The sequence below is a fragment of the Perissodus microlepis genome, chromosome 14 (genome assembly GCF_051167445.1).
Source record: "Perissodus microlepis isolate ML-2025 ecotype Zambia chromosome 14, ASM5116744v1, whole genome shotgun sequence".
Classification (NCBI taxonomy): Eukaryota; Metazoa; Chordata; class Actinopteri; order Cichliformes; family Cichlidae; genus Perissodus; species Perissodus microlepis.
The window spans coordinates 24908802-24930393 of record NC_140474.1 but is presented as its reverse complement, the minus strand read 5'-3'; the positions used below and the strand labels follow the sequence as shown (position 1 = coordinate 24930393).

The 21592-nt window shown below is 41.9% G+C and overlaps 1 protein-coding gene across 1 annotated transcript; it reads right to left on the bottom strand.

Moving 5' to 3' along the window:
- Positions 1–2265: 2265 nt before the first annotated feature.
- On the bottom strand, positions 2266–20869 carry golim4a (golgi integral membrane protein 4a). Its single transcript, XM_084949879.1, has 16 exons — positions 20007–20869; positions 11763–11837; positions 11481–11530; positions 11270–11323; positions 10937–11087; positions 9599–9681; positions 9390–9473; positions 7921–8058; positions 7530–7796; positions 6932–7218; positions 6684–6754; positions 6474–6553; positions 5894–6103; positions 5359–5427; positions 5087–5164; positions 2266–3399 (listed from the first exon to the last, which is right to left on the bottom strand). The coding sequence occupies exons 1-16, from the start codon at positions 20191–20193 to the stop codon at positions 3253–3255; spliced, it is 2031 nt and encodes a 676-aa protein (XP_084806005.1). The 5' UTR covers positions 20194–20869; the 3' UTR covers positions 2266–3252.
- Positions 20870–21592: the final 723 nt, after the last annotated feature.

The following is a 21592-nucleotide window of genomic DNA, read 5'->3' as shown; positions in this document are numbered from 1 at the left end:
GTATATGTACTGCAAGCTGGATACGGGTTAAGAGGAAAAGTTAAGGTATTATCGATAATCTCTGCAGACAGTTTTCGATGCCAGGACTTCTTTTGCAGTGTGACAGTAAAGCAGAAGATGGAATTGTTTTGTTGTTGTTTTTTTTCTCTGAGGGTAGAAAAAGAACACATACTGCTTCGAGCTTTAGCTTTATGTAAGTTTTGAACTGGTGTTAAATGGAAGATTTGGTCATTTGTGCCAACTGTGTGGGCATTCGTCTCAAGAATTATTTATGCCTGGTGATTCACCCGTGAAATGACTGAATATAAGGGAATGGTAGAGGAGTTGTCATCTCTGCATTGGTTGTTATAAAAATATGTGTGGACATCTTGGCCTGTTATTAGCGCAATGATGAGACACCTGTTACCATTGTACTCCTCCAGCATCCCGCAGTCCCTCTGTGAAGCGGATGGGGTGATGACAGGAAAAGGAAGGGAGGGCACAGCGAGAGGCAGAGGAACAAGTACTGTGATGGAGATGGGAACAGAGAGCGTAAATAGAGACTGAGGGGAGGAGGGTTGATCTGATTGAGACTGTGTGCTAGGGACAAACGTTGTTCATTAGAGATAATTGCCTTTCTCCGTCGACCCCCTCTCGTTTGATTTTCATTTCGTCCTGATTTGCCGGTTCATTTCCCATGTGAGTGAGCTCACATACACACGGCCTTCTTACCTCTCTGCTCAGAGTGGTAGATAAGGAGCAGGGCTAGAACATTTGGGAACATTTGTGCCGTGTCATACAGATGTGAACCAGAGCCTGACTGGCACAGTTTGGACAGTGTTGCAGTTTATTTTGCTCTGTGCACCACCGTAATAGATTTTTATTTAAGATCGAGCAATCAAGATGTGAATGAAGTACAGACACTCAGCTTTAATTCAAGGCCTTTAAGAAAAGTATTGCATTACCTATTTAAGAATTACACCCATTTTATACACAACCCACAATTTCTAGGGGTAATGGTTATACACACTGTAGTGGGAGACCACACCACAACCAAAATGTTTGTGCCATTTGGGGTGGTTCGAATGTCAAGATACTGAACCCCGAGTTATATTGAAAAAAAAAAAAGAAAAAAAGCTTGTATGTGTGTGTGAATGGGGTCACTAACAAACTCATCGCCTTTGAAATGGCGGGGACCAGGTCTGTGACCACTCGCAGTCAGCTGCCATCTTCAGAGTGATTTTGGTGCAAGTCAGCTGACATAGTTGCTGCAGAACTGCGATTTAACTGCAAAATAGCATAGGCACTCGGTGACTGTGCTTTTATGTTGGAACACAACAATAGAACCACTTGGCAACAAGTTGACTCAAACCCCCTGATGTGTAACAGACGACTTGCCCTCAGTCACGTAGTAATTCAGAGTAAATTCAACATGTTGGCAATCTGTGTGTTTATAAATTAGACAACAGTTATTTCTGGCTGAGTGACTGCATTCAGTCCAAGTCGGACTGATTGTTTAGAGAAAGCCTGCCTCCCACCAGTTGACCCGTGCAATTTCCTTGCAAGTGAAAGTGGTCGCTACTACTTCCAATCGGTCTCCAACAGCAAAGTGATTAATGCAATCAGATTTTTTCCAACTTGCAAGAAGGTTGGCATCTTTTTTTCACTCAAGTGTGACTAAGCTGTTAGATCAGAGGTGTCGAACTCCAGGCCTTGAGGGCCGGTGTCCTGCAGGTTTTAGACATCACCCTGGGTCAACACACCTGAATCAAATGATTAGTTCATTACAAGGCTTCTGGGGAACTTCAAGACATGTTGAGGAGGTAATTTAGCCATTTAAATCAGCTGTGTTGTATCAAGGACATCTAAAACCTGCAGGACACCGGCCCTCGAGGCCTGGAGTTTGACAGCTGTGTGTTAGATAATCGATGAAAGGTGCAAATCCTAAGTGACCTACTGATGGGAAAACAGGGTAGGTGAGAGTAGCCAAAGCTGAAATAACCCAAAAGTTAACAAATGGATAAAATAATAATAATTTAGATCATTTATGTAGTTTCTATATTTTAATTTTGTTTAAAATAATACAAATTTTTACCAGAATATTCAGAAAGACTCTTAAGATGAAGTCTTAGATGATTGTAACAAGCTGATTGACCCTCACACCTCCACCACCTTCCTCACACTCACTCAGTATTAAAATTGCTCAACCACCACTGACGACTTATTAGCAACCTTAAAGCGCATTTTCAAAGAGGTGAATATACAGAATCAGACTACACAAATCACAATTATGTGAAATCTTCTTTATTCCACACAGGCAGCAATTCAGTACAATGAAACCCGCACTTTTCTGTATCAAATATAACTGGTGTACAAATGTACAAATATTCAGCATTTATTTTACTACACATTGCCCAGCAGACTAGAGAAGCTGCAGTAAATTAAGAGTAAATTCCCATCAGCAGTGGACATGAAATAGTTCTCCATTAAAGGCCATGCTGAATGTGCTCTTCTCGCTCCCACCTCATCAAAAATGATTTTCCAAATGTAAAATGACCTAAAAAGACTTAGGAGAACGGAAAGGCACATGTCACAGTGAGCAGCTTCACCAGAAGTGGCTTACCGATTGGCATCTGTAACAATATCCAGGATATTTTTTTTTTAATGCACCAATGTATCAGCTTTACAAAACTGGTAAGGATCACGATAACACAGACTTTTAAAAATCAAAATTTTGTACTTTTTATGATTGTCAGAGTTCGTCCTATTAAAAAATAAATAACAGAAAATGACATTTGAGTTCTACTGAGATTACAACTGTCTGCATGAAACATATATATATGTATGAAGGCCTGACCATGACATCAGAATAAACATGCATCCTTTACACACACACACACACACACACACACACACACACACGCTCAAACAAAGCACTTTGATAAACAAAATACATTCTCTGCCTGCTCTTAAAAACAAGAACAACCAGGCAGTCAGGCAGATGAGAAAGTAGACGGAAAATTAAATGAATAAAAATTATATAAAAACTATACAGTATAGATCTCATTTACACCCACCAAATTTTGTCCATTTCCACAGTGTCAGCTGATCCTTTCAAATCTCAGAAGTGTTTGAAATATTGTCCCCCATCTTCTGAGCATAATATCCCAGTTTTATCTCAGTGGATGGCTGGTGCTATTCCTTTGGGATTCAAGGGAAAGAATGCCCTGATTGGTACTATAGGCAAGCTTTAAAAAACACAAAAAGGCACTTCTACATTTCTGCCCTTCGATCGTTTCCCTTGTCTGCATCCTCCTCCCCCTCCTCTTCTTCCTCCTCGTAATTCACGTCCTCGTTATTCTTGGCATCATTTCTGTGATCCCCGTCCATTCTTGGCCCTTCCTGGTTTTTACCTTTATCCTGGAAGCGAATTACAAGCACACAACCTGATTTAATGACCAGGAGTCGTGTAAACACCGTAAACACGATCATTTCAGACATTTACAGTTAGTGTTTGCCTCCTGTGCAGCGATGCATGAATGAAGCTTAGATCCACTGAGCTCCTGTTGCAGAGGAGGTAAGTGGCAGTATGAACTATAAGTCTATCCATGTGATTTTTTTTTAATGAAGTCTTTTTTTTGAATATATTAAATATTAAAGATGATAAATGATAATCGCACTAATCGGTCTCCAAGGTCAGAAGTTACTGTTAGTTACAGACCAGCTGACAGTGAGGAGTCAGATGTCTTTCTCAAGGATATTTCAGCTCTGTGGACGGCTGGTTTTCAAAAGGTTTCAATGTTTTGCAGACTTTATAAAGACTGAATAAATATCTCAAACCAATTAAAATACCACATAACAGGAGCATTAAGGCTTATAGACTTTGTCATATATTGACACTTCCTTATATGCCAAATTAAACCAAATGCAGGCGAACACACGACACTCCGACTGACTCGACATCCTATCTTTCTCATTTACAGTCAGTCACATGGGCCAGGGTTTACATTACAGAGACGGCACAGGGCTGCTCTGACACACTCGAGCTACACACCAGTGAATCCCTGCACAGGTGAATATATTTCTGGATGTGAACCCAGAACATTTCGCTGTGTGCACCTCGACCGTTTTCCTCCAGGAAAGGTTTCAGGGTGTGATGTTACTCGTGAGGTGGAACGGAACCTGATGTGATGATGCTGGGAATAAAAATGAATTCCACATTTGTGCAGCTTAAATGGGAAATGGGAGGCCTAGGAAGTAAAGCGGATTGTGAGGTTGGTGGTTTCAGCTGCAGGGAAGACTCTGCATGAGCAGAGAGTAAACTTCAAGCGATGTGAAGAAAAATCTTTAACTCCTTGACCAGTGGAAACACCTTAGAGTATTTTTTTAGTTTTAAAATAACCATCCTGTAATAGTAAAGCCATTGAAATTGTTATTTAACAGACAGTGTGTCGTAATTCTTTGATCTAAGGACGATACTTTTCTGTCTTAACCAAGCAGCAGCTTTTTGCAGTACTTCTAATGACCACTAGATCCTGATGTCAAAAAAGTAAGCACTGACATCAACAAATCCCCGATTTTCTTTTTTAAAAAGAGACTGTATTTTTAGATCCATCACATTAAGGTGTAGGTTTAATGTCCAGGCAATAGCTGAAATTAAAGATAATCTACATAGTCGCAGTACCAAAATGGCTAGCGAGTGACTAGACTTGCTTCCAGAAGGGACTTTGTTTGAAAGCAGGAAACCCATTACGTTTTTCTTATTTCTCTTATTTGTGCCTCCTTGTCTCCTCGACCCTCCTGGAAATCATGCCTAGATGAGGAGGGCAGAGGAGAAAGGCGCTATAATCCAGGATACACAGGTTTTTTAACCTTTATGGCAAACAGCAGGGGATGACTCTTTAAACGTTTGACCTTTTAAAATCACACGTTTCAGTTATTTAAGACGATTAATCCATGTGCATGACTACATGTCACATGTAGTAACATTACTCCATGTTCAGAATTTCATCAAAAATGGCCTAGTTTAAAAAAAAAAAAAAAAGGCAAGGTAGCTCATGTACTCAGCCTGTTACTTTGACTTCTTTCCCCTTGTGACTTTTCCTACCTGGTCTCTGTTCTCTTCGTTATATTGATCCTCTCCCTCCTCATCTCTCTTCTGTCCACCAGCTATGTCCTCCTGGGCCTTCAGGACAAGAAAAACCACATTTACAAATTGCAACAATGAAACTTTAATCACAACACTGAGATGCAAATGTATTGCAGCATTATATTACACTAAACCATATTTATTTAGTTTTGATAGTCTTACATTCAAGTGTTTTGCACCACTCTACTATCACTCAGTACGAAAGGCATGTGTGTGAGCATGCATGTTACCTCATCTTCCGCTTCTTCCTGGTACTGGTCATCCAGTGTGTCCTCTTGCTGGTCTGGATTTCCAGCTATCTGAATGCACACAAATCACAGAACAAGTTAAAACAGGATATAAAGTTTATTTTTCATCATAGATCTTGCAGTTTCTCTCTCTCACTTAATATATATTTATATTAAGGTGCACCTCGCCATGCAGTCTAGCTCTATAAACATTTTTGAAACAATGGGTCTCTCTGAAGAGCTCACTGAATGATTAACATCAGCACAAAGCTCAGCACTTTATGCTGTATAGTGCATCTCTAGTTCTCAAACTTTCATGGCTTGCTTCAGTATGCCATTCTGAGCTCTGTATGTGTGTGTGTGCATGAATTTAGTCTGAAGCTGCCAACAAGCCCCTCCTCTTCCATTGTTGGCATTTTCAAAACCTCTAATCATCTTCCTGTTCAGCCCGTAATGTTGCTGTAATGTCAGTAGCTGCGTGTGCAGATGCTGAATAGAGATTGTGAGTATCTCACTACTGTCGCCTCCCCTGACTCACCACCAGTTCCTCCTCCACAGTCGGTTGTTTGGGGTCTTGATGCATTTGAATGTGCTGGGCCGGCGCTGCAGGCTCCTCTTCCTCTTCAGCCGCATTTTCATCTGCTTCGGCAGCGCGGTGCGGCAGCCGGGCGTCCTCGGCCTCGTCAAACTCATCCTCTCCCTGGTTGTTGGGGTCGTCCTCAGGGTTCAAGTCACCGTCTATGTCACCCTATAGCAAAATAACAAATTTAGAATAAGAGCTGTGGATATGATAAAATGAGTATGTTTTTGCTGGAAATAAAACTGTCAACCTGTCAGTTTCCTGTAATGTTTTATTAATTCTCTGGCTAGTATTCAGAAGATTTACCAGCTCAGTAGGTTGACAGACAAGTGCGGATAGAGAGGGAACAGATGAATATGGAAGTGGGCTGGGGTGATTAAAGAATCGATGTTCTGATGGATGGTTGAATGAGTGTATGGCGTATGATAGACCGGTGTGAATGTTAAGCAAGCGAATGAGCTGGGAGGACAGAGAGAGCCCGAGGATGTTTTAACAGATGGAGCGAGCAAGATGGCAAGACAGACAGACAGACATCCACCTGCTGATGTGGCGGCACTCTGTGATCCGTCTCTCGATTCTCCTCCGCCTCCTGCTCGTGCAACATATGAACGTCTCTCTCTGTTAACACACACACGCAACACACAAACTAAATCCACTGACATCAACCGGCTGCTTCTGTGAGCTCTAATGATTGAAGGGAATATTTGTGCAGTGAGAAATATGGAAGATGTTTTCCTGCAAATCTCACCTTCATCAACCTCAGCGTGACCGTCGTCTTCTCGAATATCATTGTCCACATTCTCGTATTCAGTCCTCTTCCTAATAACCGAGACGAGTACAGTGCAAGTAAGTACAGGCACGTGTTCTTCTGTAAAGCTATTTTATTAATTCATTTGGAGAAATGTAATAAGAAAATATGTCGCAGTTCAAAGTTTACTACTCGCTGCGACTGCTCTGTTTCTTTAAAACTGAGCTCACTCAGATCTTAAACCTGACCTCTCGTGTTCTTCTCTCAGGATCTGCTCCCGTCTGTCGGCCTCCCTGTGCTGCTGCCGCTCACGTTCCTGCTCCACCTTCAGCCTCTGCTCCCTGTCCTTCAGCACCCTCTCTCTCTCGGCCTGGAGGGCCTCCTGCCGCCTCTGGATCTGCCTGCCCTCCTCTGCCCTCTGAGCCTGCAGCCGCTGCTGCTCCTGCTGCTGCTCATAGGCTGACTTTAGATGCTGAACCTGGGGGGGCACCTTGTGCTGCAGCTGGTCCTCCGGATGCAGATTCACAGGAGGATCCTGAGAGAGTTATAAATACAAGAGAGAGGAAATATCATGTAGAGCATGAAAAAAGTGAATTAGAGCTCATCAAACGCACTGAATTGATGCCAAGTTTAGATATAAATATAAAGCTTTGGTACAATCTTTGTGGGGGGGGGGGGGTTCTCCATGTTTCCTCAATAAAGCAAAGCTAAAAAAAAAAAAAAAAAAAAACACTGCATAAGCAGAGTCGCTCTGAACTAACTAATACCAGCAGGAAACAGACGTCCACTTCAAGATCTGTTTAAACCCTGTTTGGATAAGATCTTTTAGTCTAAACTACTGCTGACCATCTGTGGCTGGCGTTTCCGTCGGTCCAATGCGTTTTCATCCTCTTCTTCATGTTCTCGCTCCTGCTCTTCCTCCTGCTGCTCATCCTGTAGCTGGTCTGGGTCCTCCTCCAGCTTCTGAGGCTGTCCAGCTTGGGCCATCTCCTCCTCTGCCAGCTCCCTCCTCCTCTCTGCCTCTCCCTCTCTGTCCTCGTCTTTCTCAGACACGGCGTGCTGGGTTACAGTGGAGTGGGACTGGACCTCAGAGTGGGCGTGCGCTTCATTGGCCTGGTGAGCCAACCGAGTAGAGAGCCATGAGAGAAATCTTGAGATCTTTTGATATTTACAGTAAACTTTTTGTCTTTCTCAATAAAACAGTATTATTACTTCATCCCAAAGAATCCCAGATTACCCTTGAATCAGTGTTCCAGTGAGCCTGCTGATCTTCATGTGCGTAGGACTTGGGTCCTGTGTTGGCTTGTGCATGTTGTGCCATGCTGGGCGCCTTTTGCAGGGTCTCCTTGAGCTGTTTGTATTCATTCACCTGTGCCTAAAGTGAACAAGAGAAAGGCAAAGATTAAGAACACATTTACACATTTTTACCATTTTACCATTACAAAATTAAGTAAACCTGTTTAACTACTCGCTAACAAAAATATCTAAACAGCCAATCTCATGGCAGCAACTCAACAGTCCGAAAAAGAGAAAATATTCAGTGACTGACAGTTCTCTTGGCAAAACACGAGGTGACTGGAAGGCAACAGTAACTCAAACAACTACTCATTACAACCAAGGTATGCAAAAGAGCATCTCTGAATGTGTTCTACAGCTGCAGAAGACCACACCAGGTTTCACTCCTGTCAGCTAAAAATAGGAAACTGAGGCTACAGCTCACACAGGCTCACCAAAACTTGACAATAGAAAACTGGAAAAACACCGTCTGGTCTCACAGGTCTTAATTAACGCTGCAACATCTACACACTTGGGATGTAGTGGAACGGGATCTGCAGCAACTGTGTGATGCTGTCATGTCAATATGGACCAAAGTCTCTGAGGAGTGTTTCCAGCACCTTGCATTAAGGTGGTGCAACCCTGTACTAGCAAAGTGTACCTAATGAAGTGGCTAGTGAGTGTGTATATATTTATGCAACACAGAAGCCTAAACCTCTTCATCCATGATAAATCATTTAGAGCTGTGGCCTCCATCTTTGCGGCCTCCTCCTGTACAGCCATTAATTAGCTTCCATCTTTTTTTTTTTTTAAAAAGTAAAGAAATAAATGAAGCTTTCCCTGCGGCGATACAGACATTTTCTTTCAAACTGTCCGTTCAGTTTTGGCCCTCGTACCGTTAAATCCTTTTATACGCGCATACTTTCAGAACAGGCCAGAGGGTTAAATTCTAAAAATTCTTGCTAAATTCCTCCCTCGTCCCTTTGTCTCGCTCCACTCCCTCCATTATAGCTTTCTGGCTGATTGGCTGCAGTGTGCTTTAGATGCACTGCGCTGACAGCCCTGACTAAATCAAACCCCCTGGAGTGAAGGAAAGAGCGTGTATGCATGTGTTTGTGTGTGTGTGTGTGTGTGTGTGTGTGTGTGTGTGTGTCCAAGCAAACGCATTGATGGAAAGCAGGCCAGGCTTTAAAACAAATTAGTAAATGCAGACAGAAAGAGAGAGAGAGGTGGGGGAATTGAGAGAAATGAAAGTGAGTATCTATCAGCAGAGCTCAGTGTATTCAGTAAACTGTTCAGGCAGTTCAGAGGTCACTCTTAAGGAGAAAGACAAGTATAGATTTGCCAAAAAACACACAACCCCCCCTGCCTACGGCATCAATCAGCTGCTGTACTCAGTGACTGCAGTAAACCAGGAGGCTGAACCCTTACCTGAGCTGCAGCCAGCGCACTCTTGTGGTCTTCCAGCGTCAGTGCGAGGTGATCGTGGGCTGCCTTCAGGTCCTGATGGTGGATCTGAACAAGCAAATCCGACAAAAGTGAGCCAAGGAGCCATTCACATTTATGACAAGAAAGAAAAAATATATCTGTGCAGACATATAGGATGCAGAAAAGTAAGAAATGTCCAGAGTCTTTCTCACCTGGGCGTCCTGTAGCTGCATGTGAATGTCGTGATGGGCTTTCCTCAGTTGTTTATTTTCCTCTCTTAGGTTAACAACACTCTCTGCCACCGCAACAAATCAGAAATAAAGAGAAGAAAAAAAAAAAACATGTCAAACAACTTCTCCTGCAATAACGTTCCAATTATTCCAACCAGTCATATTAACTCTTACTTTTCTGTCCTTATACTCCATATTACCAACGTTTGAATATTTTATAAAAGTACAGCAAATTAAATCCACGTTTGTTTTCACACCATTCAACTGTAAACTGTAAAATATGACAAAACCATTTTGCAGTCCAGAAATGTGAAATAAAAGCAATTTTACATGCAGTATGTTATTAAGTCAGGAGATGGAGACAGAGTAAAAGTGGAAAAAAATCACTTATACTCAAAACATGACACGCTGACGGCCCTGGATACTAGACAAAACTGCCGGAGAGTGCGATCTTGGAATCATGCTGACGGATCAATGGTGGGACAAAGCTGTCCTCAGTCATAAACTACACCCACATTCTCATACAGTTGTCCAAAATGTATTAATGGACCAATGTGACAGATGTCATGGCAGATGTTTTATTCCTGCTGTAACCTGCACAGGTTTTAGACTGCTCCTTCAGGAACACGTGTAAGGTTCAGGGACCTGGATGAATGTGGGCTTTTTCATTGCTATTATTTGTGGCTCCACTTGTTCCCCTGAAGATCATTTCTCTGCAATACAAATTTTTCTCTTTTGCATCTCTGTTACAGTCGTATCCTAGGCCCCCCATCCTCATCTCTGTAGCTCAGAGACGTGATGTCATTTGTCGAGCTAGAAAAGATCAATTTTACAGTAAAAGGCAGCTATATAAATTAACGAGAATTAAAATCCAACGAAAAGTGAAGAAGGCTGAAAACGGTCACATCCAGGAGAAATCACTCTTGTTCACCAGCACATTAAAGGGTTTGAGTTCAGGAGTACAGTGTGACTACATGGGTCACCATAAAAAGCATGACAATATGTGAACAGCAGGTCATTGCATTTGACCATATAACTGATGTTAGCACTATGGTGATAAGAAGGCCCAAACCATGCCCTGCTAATGTGGAAATCTAATTCATAAAAGTTCTTTCTTTATCGTTCTGTGCAGTTATGATGTCATACAGACTCTGATGTTAATGACTTTGCTAAATACTGAAAAAAAGTTCGTCCACCCCGCTGCGGCATTAGCTCATCAGTTCATCATCCGGATGAGCTAATAAAAGCTAACTTTCTTACACTCATATTTACATTGTTTCATTCAGTGTTTGTTTGCAGAAACCTGGCACAAGTCATTACCTTTGAGCTGGGAGACTTCTATCTCTTTGGCCTCCTGAAGTTTATCGTAGCGCTCCTTGTGTTCATCCAGCAGCCGGCTGTGATCCTTGCCCTGGACTTGGTGCTGCTCGTGCAGGTCATAATACTGCCTCTTCAGGTCCTCGTGCTGATTCTGAAGGAAAGCTCTTGTTACAAACATAACATCAAAGACTACAAAAAAGGGACAAAAGGCCAGGAAGAATTTGTCTGTTTGGATAAGAGGAAGAAAGGTTAAATATGAGGATGTCTGTGTTAAAAGGAAGAAGAAAACCAGAGGATAAGTGAGTGTATCTATGTGTGTTTTGGGCTTCTGACCTTTAACATCTGATGTTGGACTTGTAAGGAGTTGTATTTGCTGTTTGATTCTTGCTGTTAGAGGATTTTTTTTTTTTTTAAAAAGAGAGAGAGATAATTGTTTGCACACAAGTTCTGCACAGATATCTCACAAGCAGACAAAATAAAGAAGCCAATAAGTGATGCATTTACTAACAAATAAAATAGCAACACTGTAGTGTACAAAAGATACCTTCTCCTTGTTCAATGATTGCTGCGCTTCGAGCTTATAAACCAGATAATCTGAAAAAGACAAAAACAACAGAAAAGAAGCTAATTGAAACCAAATTTACACTTGAGATTACAATTTAAATAGATGCACTATTTTGCAGAAACTTTTTCTTAAATTTAAACTCAATAATTATGTTGTCTTAAAAACTGACTCTACTGCAGTCTAATATTTACTTTAGCACAAACTCCTCAATACGGATAAATTCCTTAAGTCAAGACTGAGTGTGCATGCTACTTTTCTCACCTTCTTTGGCCTTTTTGTGCTCCAACCTCTCCTTCTGAAGACTCTTCTCCAACCTGGAGCGATGCTCGTACACCACTACAGGAAACATGGAGGGGATGAATTAAGAGAAGGATTAGTGAGTGCTTTGACATCTATCTGGACCAGCAAACCAAACACAAAGCTCCAATACCAACACTTGGACTGCAAAAACAACCTCAACAATAGTGAAGTGAAGTGAAGATCCTTTTGGCAATTTTCTTAGCAAACTAGCTTGACATAGATAGCTACAGTCTACATCAAGCAATATTCAAAGCATGGGGAAGTAGGTCAGTGCAGGAGCAAAGTATTCTGGGTAAAAATTTGACTACATACACACCGTCATTCTATTGCTACCAAGTATACAGATATACTGAGCATACATTTGCAAATAGAGGTTTACATACATTCATGAGCACGAATGTCTGATAATTTTGGTCTTTCAGTGATTTCTTTGAACTCTTCTTTTCACAGCACATATCTTTAACTACTTATGGACAAATATATACACACATCCCCACTAATGTCACTTAGCAAGTAGAGCCGTAACCAGATATACTTGGTAGCCATCAACAAGCTCCTGGCTTAATTCTGGCTGGATCTTTGACCACTCGTTTTGGGGCTTTTAAGTGTAGTCGACAAATAACAATGAGGTTGGGGCTTTGGGAAGGCCATTGTAGAAGCTTTATCCCTTACAAAAACAGTTTTGATGCATGTTTGGGATGATTGTCCTGTTGGAACACAATATTCCCTCCAAATTTAAACTTCCTAGCTGTTGATCTGAGGTGAAGTTGAAGAATTTAGGTGTTGTCAAACTTCCTCATTATCCCATCCACTTTCTGCAAAATACCATTACCACAGGCAGCAAAGCAGCCCCACAGCATAATGCTACCACCACCATGCTTGAAAGCTGATACAGCATTCCTAGGTCTTTGTCTTGTCTCATCATAAAACTTTTCGCAGCAGTTTCTTTATTTCTTCCCATTCTCTCAGTCTATGGCGATTTGGCAATTTCTAGTTCATGGCAGGTTTGAGCCTTGCTGGTTCCTGGGTTGTTTCTACAATACAATTTTAGATCTTCAGTGAGTTCTTTGGACGTTCCTATTGTTCTGAATATTGGTCAAACCAATAAGATGTCAAACAAATCTGTTCTATGCTGCAGAGAGAAATTACCAGTAGTCAATTATGATCACTACTGAGGAGTTAGCGCTTGACCATGGCAAATATACTGTAGAACTGTCAGCACTTTGAGTATATGTATATATTTAAGACAGTATGTATAATTTTGACACTGTGTGGATTAGAGAAAATCCTTACGGAGCCCCGCAGGGGACATGGGAGAAAAAAAAAATTAAGACGGACTTTTGCGAGATCTCGCAAAACAAACTCGGGATCTCGCAAAACTTTTGCGAGCTCTCGCAAAACAAACTCGGGATCTCGCAAAGCTAACGGGAGGTCGAGACCTACTACAGCCGGGAGGAACACCGCTTTCCCGGCACATCGTGCCTCGACCTCCCGGTCGGCTTCGAGCCGGCGTCCGAAGAATGCGGCTAAAACTTTTGCGAGAGCCCGAGTTAGTTTTGCGAGAGCCCGCAAAACTTTTGCGAGAGCCCGCAAAAGTCCGTCTTAATTTTTTTTTCTCCCATGTCCCCTCCGGGGCTCCGTAAATCCTAAATGAAGTCACACTTGTTTTTTTTTTGTTCAAGAAAATTATTAAAAGTCCCAAATTACCATGCCATTCATGTCCTTGATAAGTGTATGTAAACTCCTGACCTCAGCTGTATTTGTTAAAAGAATATGAAAAGAATAGTCCTGCTCTAGCAGATCATTACATGAAGAAACCTTTTAATACAAGCGCTCATGCTCACACACACAAACTACACCCTTTTTGGCTCCTACCTCAAAGCACACTGTGCGCTGTCGATCTTACGTGCTGCACAATAATATTTACTGTTACATTCCCATAGATCATCGCGATGATGTTGTTTATTATGTTGCTCTTTTTTTTCCCTGCTTGTTTTCTCTCTTTTCTTTCTCAACAGGTGATCCAGGTGATTGATAGATGTATTTTTTGTCTGCTTATTTTGTTGTTTTTTGCCCTTTATCACCGTTCCCCTTCCCCGCTGTTTTTCTTTCCCTCTTTCTTTCTACCCTTTCTTTTCCCCAGTCAAGTCTGTCCCGTATTTAGCAGGTTAAAATAAAATAAACAATAAAAGGCGAATCAAATAGACCAATACGGCAAGGCTGGGTTGGTCGATTTGGTAAAGTAACTCCATTGGGCATCTTTCTTTGCCTTTAGACAATAATTCTGATGGCAAAAGAGCCAAACGGGACAGGCAAAAAAACCCCATTTGTTCTGGTCTTCAGGCAGCATGTGATTTAACTGTTAAAACAAGAACTCTGAACATTAAATCTTCACTTCTTCCTTTCCACTGGGGGCTGGGCAGTGAAACTGATGATGTGGCTATTCTTCCCTCTGAGTGCCACCTCAACAGATTCCAAGATAACTGTTCGCTACATCTATATTTAGTTTTAATATCATGAGGGCAGCAAAAGGAAAGGAGGATAGGGGTAAAAGAAGAAGGGACAGGAAATTAACAAGAGAGTGAAACGAAGCTCAAAAGAAACTGGAAAGCTGATCCTAACAGACCAGCGCTAGTGTAAATAAAGCTACCTAACTATCAAGAGGACAAAAAACCTGCTTCTATCATATGAAAAGCTAATGTAATGACAACAAAAGTCACCCGTACAATTCAGCTCACCACTTTTTTACTCTCAATGTTGCTTTAAAGTGGTTATATCCACTTTTTTCATTATGCGTTGTGAGAACATTTTTTATGGCACTGGTGTATAAAAAGAAAATACCTTTTATGATTCTGTACAGTGTGCTCATTTGATTCCATTTAGATAAACAGTTCATGCTGCACCACTTGCTGTTTTTTTGCATGCAGAAGTTAAAGTAATCCCATCTGTTTCCCAACAGACTCTCTGGTCTTTCCTCATCGGATTTTAGAATACAATACATTTAAGTTGTGACTCGCATGTTATAATGCTGCCGGGATCAGTTCTGAATAAGTAGCATATAACGCTTAATGGCAGTAAAGCAGAAGTGAACAAACTTTCCCGAAGTTTCTTTCATCAACGCCTGATCAGGTGGTTGTCTAAAACCTCACCAGATTGGATTTTATTTTGCTCCTCTGAGGCGTTGAACCTCCTCAGCAGTGCCAAAGATGAGGCTATGTTTTTCTTAGATGAGCTCAGCTAGGCTACACTCTCACTGTGGGCCAACTGGGCTGGGCTAGAGCGCCAAACAACTGGAGTCTAAAGCTTAATTTATAGCACTGTACTGATTCCCTGTAGAGCCCAGGCCATAATGGGTGATGTTGTGGTTTGCATTTATACTTTGTTTCCCATCACGAGAGAAACTAAATTGTTTGTGGTCAACTCAGAGCTAATAGATCTCAAACAATTGCTAACTGTACTGAAACACGGTACAGAGAAAAGATTTCACAACAGACTGACTACACGTACTGTCAGGGGCATGAAAAGTGCCTTATATCTACTGGCAGAATATTATGTACTGTAATAGAAGAGTGATCGAGCAATGTGCAGATAAATTTACATTTAAAGAAGCAATGAGTATCATATAGGCCTGAACCTTAGCCACCTAAAAACAAATAGTGCTGTAGGTCCAGAATATAAACACACAAAAAACTTAGGCTGTCAAAAGTCAAAGACCAAATGTCATAAAAGCATACAAGGAAAGCAAAGACAGCACAATGGAGAGTTTTCATTGCTTTTTAAAACCTGGATCCACCACAAAGAACTTCTTTGTATAATATGACTTCTGTCTTCTCTGCCACAGGGGGAAGCTAAAGAATAAGCAACAGCACGAATAAAAACCAGAGCAGGCCACATAACTGGCTGTTCCACATTTTTTAATACTCCAAGTGGTTGTAGCTCACAGTTACAACATGTAGAGGTGAGTCTGCAAAGCTCTGCTTAGCATCTACAGACTTCACTGCTATCGTGGGCCCTTCACTTAGCATCTACATATATACATGCAACAGGCTTACAGCAAAGAGAGAGCAGCTACAGGAGGAGGGTCAATAACGCAAACATACAAAGAGCTGCTGGCGTGTGCTACAAGTGTGAAATGGCCACAGACTGTTGACTCTTTTGTTGTTAGCTGTCTCCATGCTACATTAGCTCTGCTGTTGGCAGTGTTGGCGGCACGTGGCGTAGTAAACGGAGAACAACTCAGAACTGAATTCACCGACCTCACAGTTCAGGCCACTGTCACGGATACAGCTTTTTGACTTACGATCAATCAGATATTTGATCCAAACATCAGATGGGGGCATCTCTTTGAGAGTGAACATCTTCCCTCAGACCGATGAAACGCAGTGTGGTTTGAGTGCAGATAAGAACAAGGGAGCCTTCTATGGTGGTGACATTTATTGACCTACTGGTTTAGATGTGGCGAGGATAAGATCAGTTAGATTTGGCTCAGGGTGTTGAAAAGGAAATGTGGGCCAGGAATTTTTTTTTTCTGTGGGTTTTTGTTGGTTCACATTCCTACTTCCATTGTGTATACACACATACACACCAGACATACAAACACAACAGACCAATTAGGTTTAGGAGTGAAGCTCAATACAGATGCATGTCCCAAGAATCCAAAAAGTGTTGATTGAATATTTTTATGTGTGCTGGAACTAACTGTCTGCTACTGAGTTTTGCACACTTCAAGACGAATGTCTTTGACGGGTAACCTATTTTACAAGTCACTCTTTGTTACAATCAGGTCAGGCCTTACAGGGGCAGGAACTCAGAAAGACTGTGAGACACATGACCTGATCCAGGAAGTGATATTAGGTCAAAGAAACACGGCATGTTTGCGTATTTACTCCCCACAAGATTTTTTTTTCATCACAAGATAACAAGTTTGTTTTTTGAGTCTACAGGTAACATTGAAAGGATGTAAAATATGTTGATATCTACAGTTCACATTAATGTTCTTGAGCTACTTGTAAACAGAGTAAATAGTGTACACAGTATATACAGGCCCTCAATCAGCTGCAAATTTACAACATCAAAAGCCAAAGAGCTAAATATTGCATGTCACCCATTGTCACTATCAAGGCCTCAAACTGTAGATGTTAAGCAAGAATGTTGAAACATTTTGGTTTCAAAACTGCAGCTTCTCAGCTCCCAAAAGCTCACCACGTGTTGTTAAAGACGACGTGTTGCGACAAACACGCAATTTCTCGAAATGTGTCAGTGCCATCGAAGCTCGCACTCATCAAAATGAGCATCAAAACAAACATTAAATTTAAAATCTTAAATATTTCATTAGCTCCCATTTGCACTGCTCTCAATTAAATACAGGATGTAAGTGATTAGTAAATAACTGCTCTCTGTTTCTACTGACGCTTTTACACGCCATCCCAACTTTTTTGGAAATAGGGCCGGTTGTTAAATCACAGTGACACATTTGTCAGCGTGCACGCATAACCACAAAGTGCCCGTTAAAGACTTAAAGTGCTTTAAATGACTGATGACTGCCAGCCTGTGGCTGCAGTGGATAACAGGGAATCAATGTGCCTGGCTCACAACCCTCACATTGCCCCCACCCCTCAAGCTATAACCAACCTCTAAATATAGGGCCAGAAAAACAGCAATCTGTAGTCAGCTGTGGCTGTCAAGTGGCTTTGTGATTGGCTGAACGATGCACTGTTTCACAATGATAGTTATGGGTGTGGCGCACAAGCAGGAGAGAGCTGAGCTACAGGAAGTTGAAATCTACATAATGTATGCTGGTACACTGCAGGACCCTGTTATGGATGACATCACTGGATGTGATGTAATCTGTTGCCTGAATTTTTTTTTTTCTTTTAAGCTTTTGCATTCTCAACGATGAACTTTTAGCCTAGGCCTTGTAAATATACCTTGTTAAAAAACTTTTAGTGGATTCCTCATACAGCGCCCCATACTGTCAGGACACTACAGAAGAATTATCAAGGTCTATACCTCTAAACAGTCTCCTGTTGCACTCACAAATTGATTTGCCAGTAGTGCAAGGCTTTATTGGCACAAATCCAGCAATTATTTGGAAACACCTTAAGCATAAAAATTAGCAGTAAAAGCTTCAATGTGTGGTCCTGAAAATCAGTAGATATGGACTATATCTGCTTTCCAGTAAATAGAGACGCACAAATACGTTCACATTAAAAGACCTTCATTGCATCTTAATCTACTAGCAGCAGAAGGGTTTTATTAAAAGGCCCAACTTCAGGAACTTCACCCCACTTTCACAACATTTTAACAATCTTGTTCGGCAGTACCCTGAGTGCTTCCTCCATATAAGCGTGCGTGAACATGCTGCTGTGCTGACAGGATGTGAGGTTTCGGGCCTTGCCATTATGCCATGAGTTTAAAATTAGCCGATGGGCAAAGAGCCCGCTCCTACATGGCTTTTCAGAACAAGGTTTGTTTGCGCCCACATCAGGAAGCAAAGAAGTGTGTCAGGCTTTCAGCTCAGACTCAGAACCTGACAATGTAATCCAGCCTTTAATCCAACAATAAACAAGAAAGCCATTTTTCCCTATTACCCATCGGTTTGCCATACCGTGAAGCTGCCTTAAATCTTTCACCGGTCAGGTCTATAAGTCTGCATGCATTTGAATATGGTCCAGGGGGTGTTTTGCCTTCAAGGTAAAGAGAACTGCTTTGTGTTAAGTTTTGATGCTTTCGCTGACATAAGAAGATCCCCTAGTCATTCTTCAGTTCAGGACTGTGGAAATACATCCACCCCCCTGTAATACTGGTATAACCAGAAACAGAGTGGCGATATACTGTGACCATCTAGATATAATAGGTATACTGTATCTGGTATCAAGATAGGGGAACTCCCAGTCCTCCATAAGTTTTTGGGCGCTTTTGTTAATATGGGTTCTCTTTACTCAAATGCACCAGAAACATTTTGATAATCAAATGATCAGAAATGACAAGAAAATGTATGGATTTCTGTCACGTAAGCTAACAAACTGTGCTGATGAGCGCATTGTCTTAAAGGCCACGTTTATAGCAGGAACTTGAGTATCGCTATGTTGCTCGTTACAGTGTTTAGAAGTTCTGGCAATCTGTGGGAAATTACTCCTTATTGCTCATGAACGTACAAGTTTAAGGCAAAATCTAATCTGATGTGATCCTCTGGAATAACTGGGGCACAATTGGGAATTTTCTCCAACGTAATGCTTTTTAGTTTCAGCGATTACCTGAGAGTCAAGGATGCCAGCATGGCAACAACATCCTGCACCATGGTGGTGGCTAAACATCAGAGAAAAAAAAGAAACCAAAGACAAAATGAGCTCTAAGACTTCTAGGAATACAGCTAAAATACAGTGACTGCAACCAGGCGCTTGTGTTGTAATAGCCTCAGTTGACCACAGCTGCAGGAAGTGACAGGGCTAATTTCACTTTGACTGCACCTCTGGAAAAACAAATGAACTCTTGTTAAAGGCAAATATGCTTTTAAAACATTTTTTTAAAAGGCAAATATGCTCATCTCATGACAAGGTCAGGAGCCATCACCAGTTTATTGGCAGCTTGCAGCTTTACTGAAGTATAATTTCTCTAATCCAGCTAGATCAGATGTGGCAGGAAAGTTAGGATGTTTCTGGGAAATCTGCCTCTTTTCAGTTTACAACTGTGGTTTTCATGGGGTCTCGGCTAATGAGTGCTGTTATTACTGATTAATATAGTGATTAGTTTGTCTACAGGATGCTTAAAAGATACCAAAAATGCTTTTATCATTAACTACATCTCAGATTGATCAAATTGCTCAGTTTTGCTGTGTGCCAAAGATCCAAATATTTAATTGACTATTAACATTACCAGTAAAGCACACAGTCTTTACAATAAAGCCAGGAATGTTGAAGACGGAACTTTTTTTTTTTTTTAATTTAAAACCTTAAACACGTCTATACAAACATTTTGGAACCCAGTCTGGTTTTTAAGGTGCTAAATGAACGCCGAACTTAAGTTTGTTAAGTAAAGTCTCATATCAAGTCCTCCAATTTGTTTTAAAAGATGTAAGGGTGTTTCAGCATGTTCGACAATAATGACAATGCAGTTTTATCCACGGAGTCTGGCGTGACACGTAACTCAACCTCGTCGTGTCAGCTGTGGACAAACATTCGACCACCTCTCCGCCCCTGTGTTTACCTTGGAGCTGTGCCGACAGCGACTCTTGGTGTTGCTGATACTTCAGTGCCATCGCCTCCGTCCTCTTGAGCTGTTTGTGCATCTCGTACGACATCATGCCCCCGTACATCACCCCGCAGACCACGGTGACCAGAAGGAGACATTGGAAGATCCTCCGCTGCCTCCGGGAGCACACCCCGTTTCCCATGTTGGACCCGCACCCCTCCCCGCCTTCTATGCGCGAAAGCCCCGTCTCTGCCGCTGGAAAGTTCCGACTCAACTTTTTTTCCCCTCCCGGTGAGAACTGAGGAAACCTCCCCCTCCCCTCACACCCCGAGCATTTCCACGCAGAAAACACAAGCTACGTACTAATACTCGCTTTCGGGCACATTATTATCTTTTTTAGCAGAGCTGCATCCAAATCTCGACCCTCTGCCCCCTCTGCAACTTCAAAGTAGCCGCTCAGATTTTCGCCTGACTTACAGCCAAACTCTGGCTCTGCCTTCTTTTTAGCTCTAAAAGCAACAAAATAAATAAGACGGGCGAGTCCTGCGTGGGTCTCTCTTCCTCTCTTGCAGAGTTTCCGACGTGACTCGGGCAAGCTTACAGAGAAGTTAAAAGTTGGGTCCACGACGAGGCCTTCATAGCACCTTTAACTTCAGTTACGTGTCAGCCGAGCGGCTCCCTGCCATCCAACTGCAGCGCTATAGGAAGTCCCTCCTCCGAAATAATGGTAAAGTTCCCTGCTCCCGCCCCGTAACTGCTGCTTTTATTATATTGGTCGCCAGAGAGCTCACTCAAAAAAGCAACGAGGAATGTGAAGGGGGAAAGATAGGACTCCCCCCCCCCAAAAAAAATGTAGCGTTTAATGAGGCTCAAAGTTAACTGTGAGTCTATAAAACCGAGAACATCACCAAATGCTGTTTCTTTCCTGGAGTTGCTCTGCCAGACCTTCACTCAGTTGCTGCTCGTTTCTGGGTCTCTCTGCCTTCAGTTTTGTATTTAATAATTGAGAAGCCTGCTCTGTTGGGTTGGGATCAGGTGATTGGCTTGGCCATTGAAAAATATCCAATTTCGCTGCCTTGAGAAACTCTTGGATGCTTTGCGTCAGTATTATTTGCACCGTGGAGTGCTGTATGCGGTGGCCCTGAGAGGCCTCAACTTACAAAAACACCAACATATATGGGAATACTGCAAAAACACAGAACACAACGGAAGTTCAATAAAATACAACGGAAGTGTTTCTGATATAACAGCTGAGGCAAGACGGAAGAGTAATGTGTTTTAATTGAGCCATATAATACTGTATGTTTGGTATTAGACGGTTACTGTTGGCTTGTCGCTTCCACGGCTGTTTTGTGGGGTCTGTTATGACCTTTTGCTGCATGTCCTTCTGTTTGTGTTACGTGTGCTTTTGCAGCATTGTTTTCAGAAGTCGCGCATTGAGTTTGAGCGCTCATGGTTACTGTAGCTGTCTGATCGATGCTGTGGCATTTTGTATGAGTACAGCCCTGTACACTTCACAATTCAGCCTGCTACTTTACGTCACCCTTAGACACTAGTGCCCAGCTTCCAATGGCAGCTATACAAAGCTATGCCATAAAACT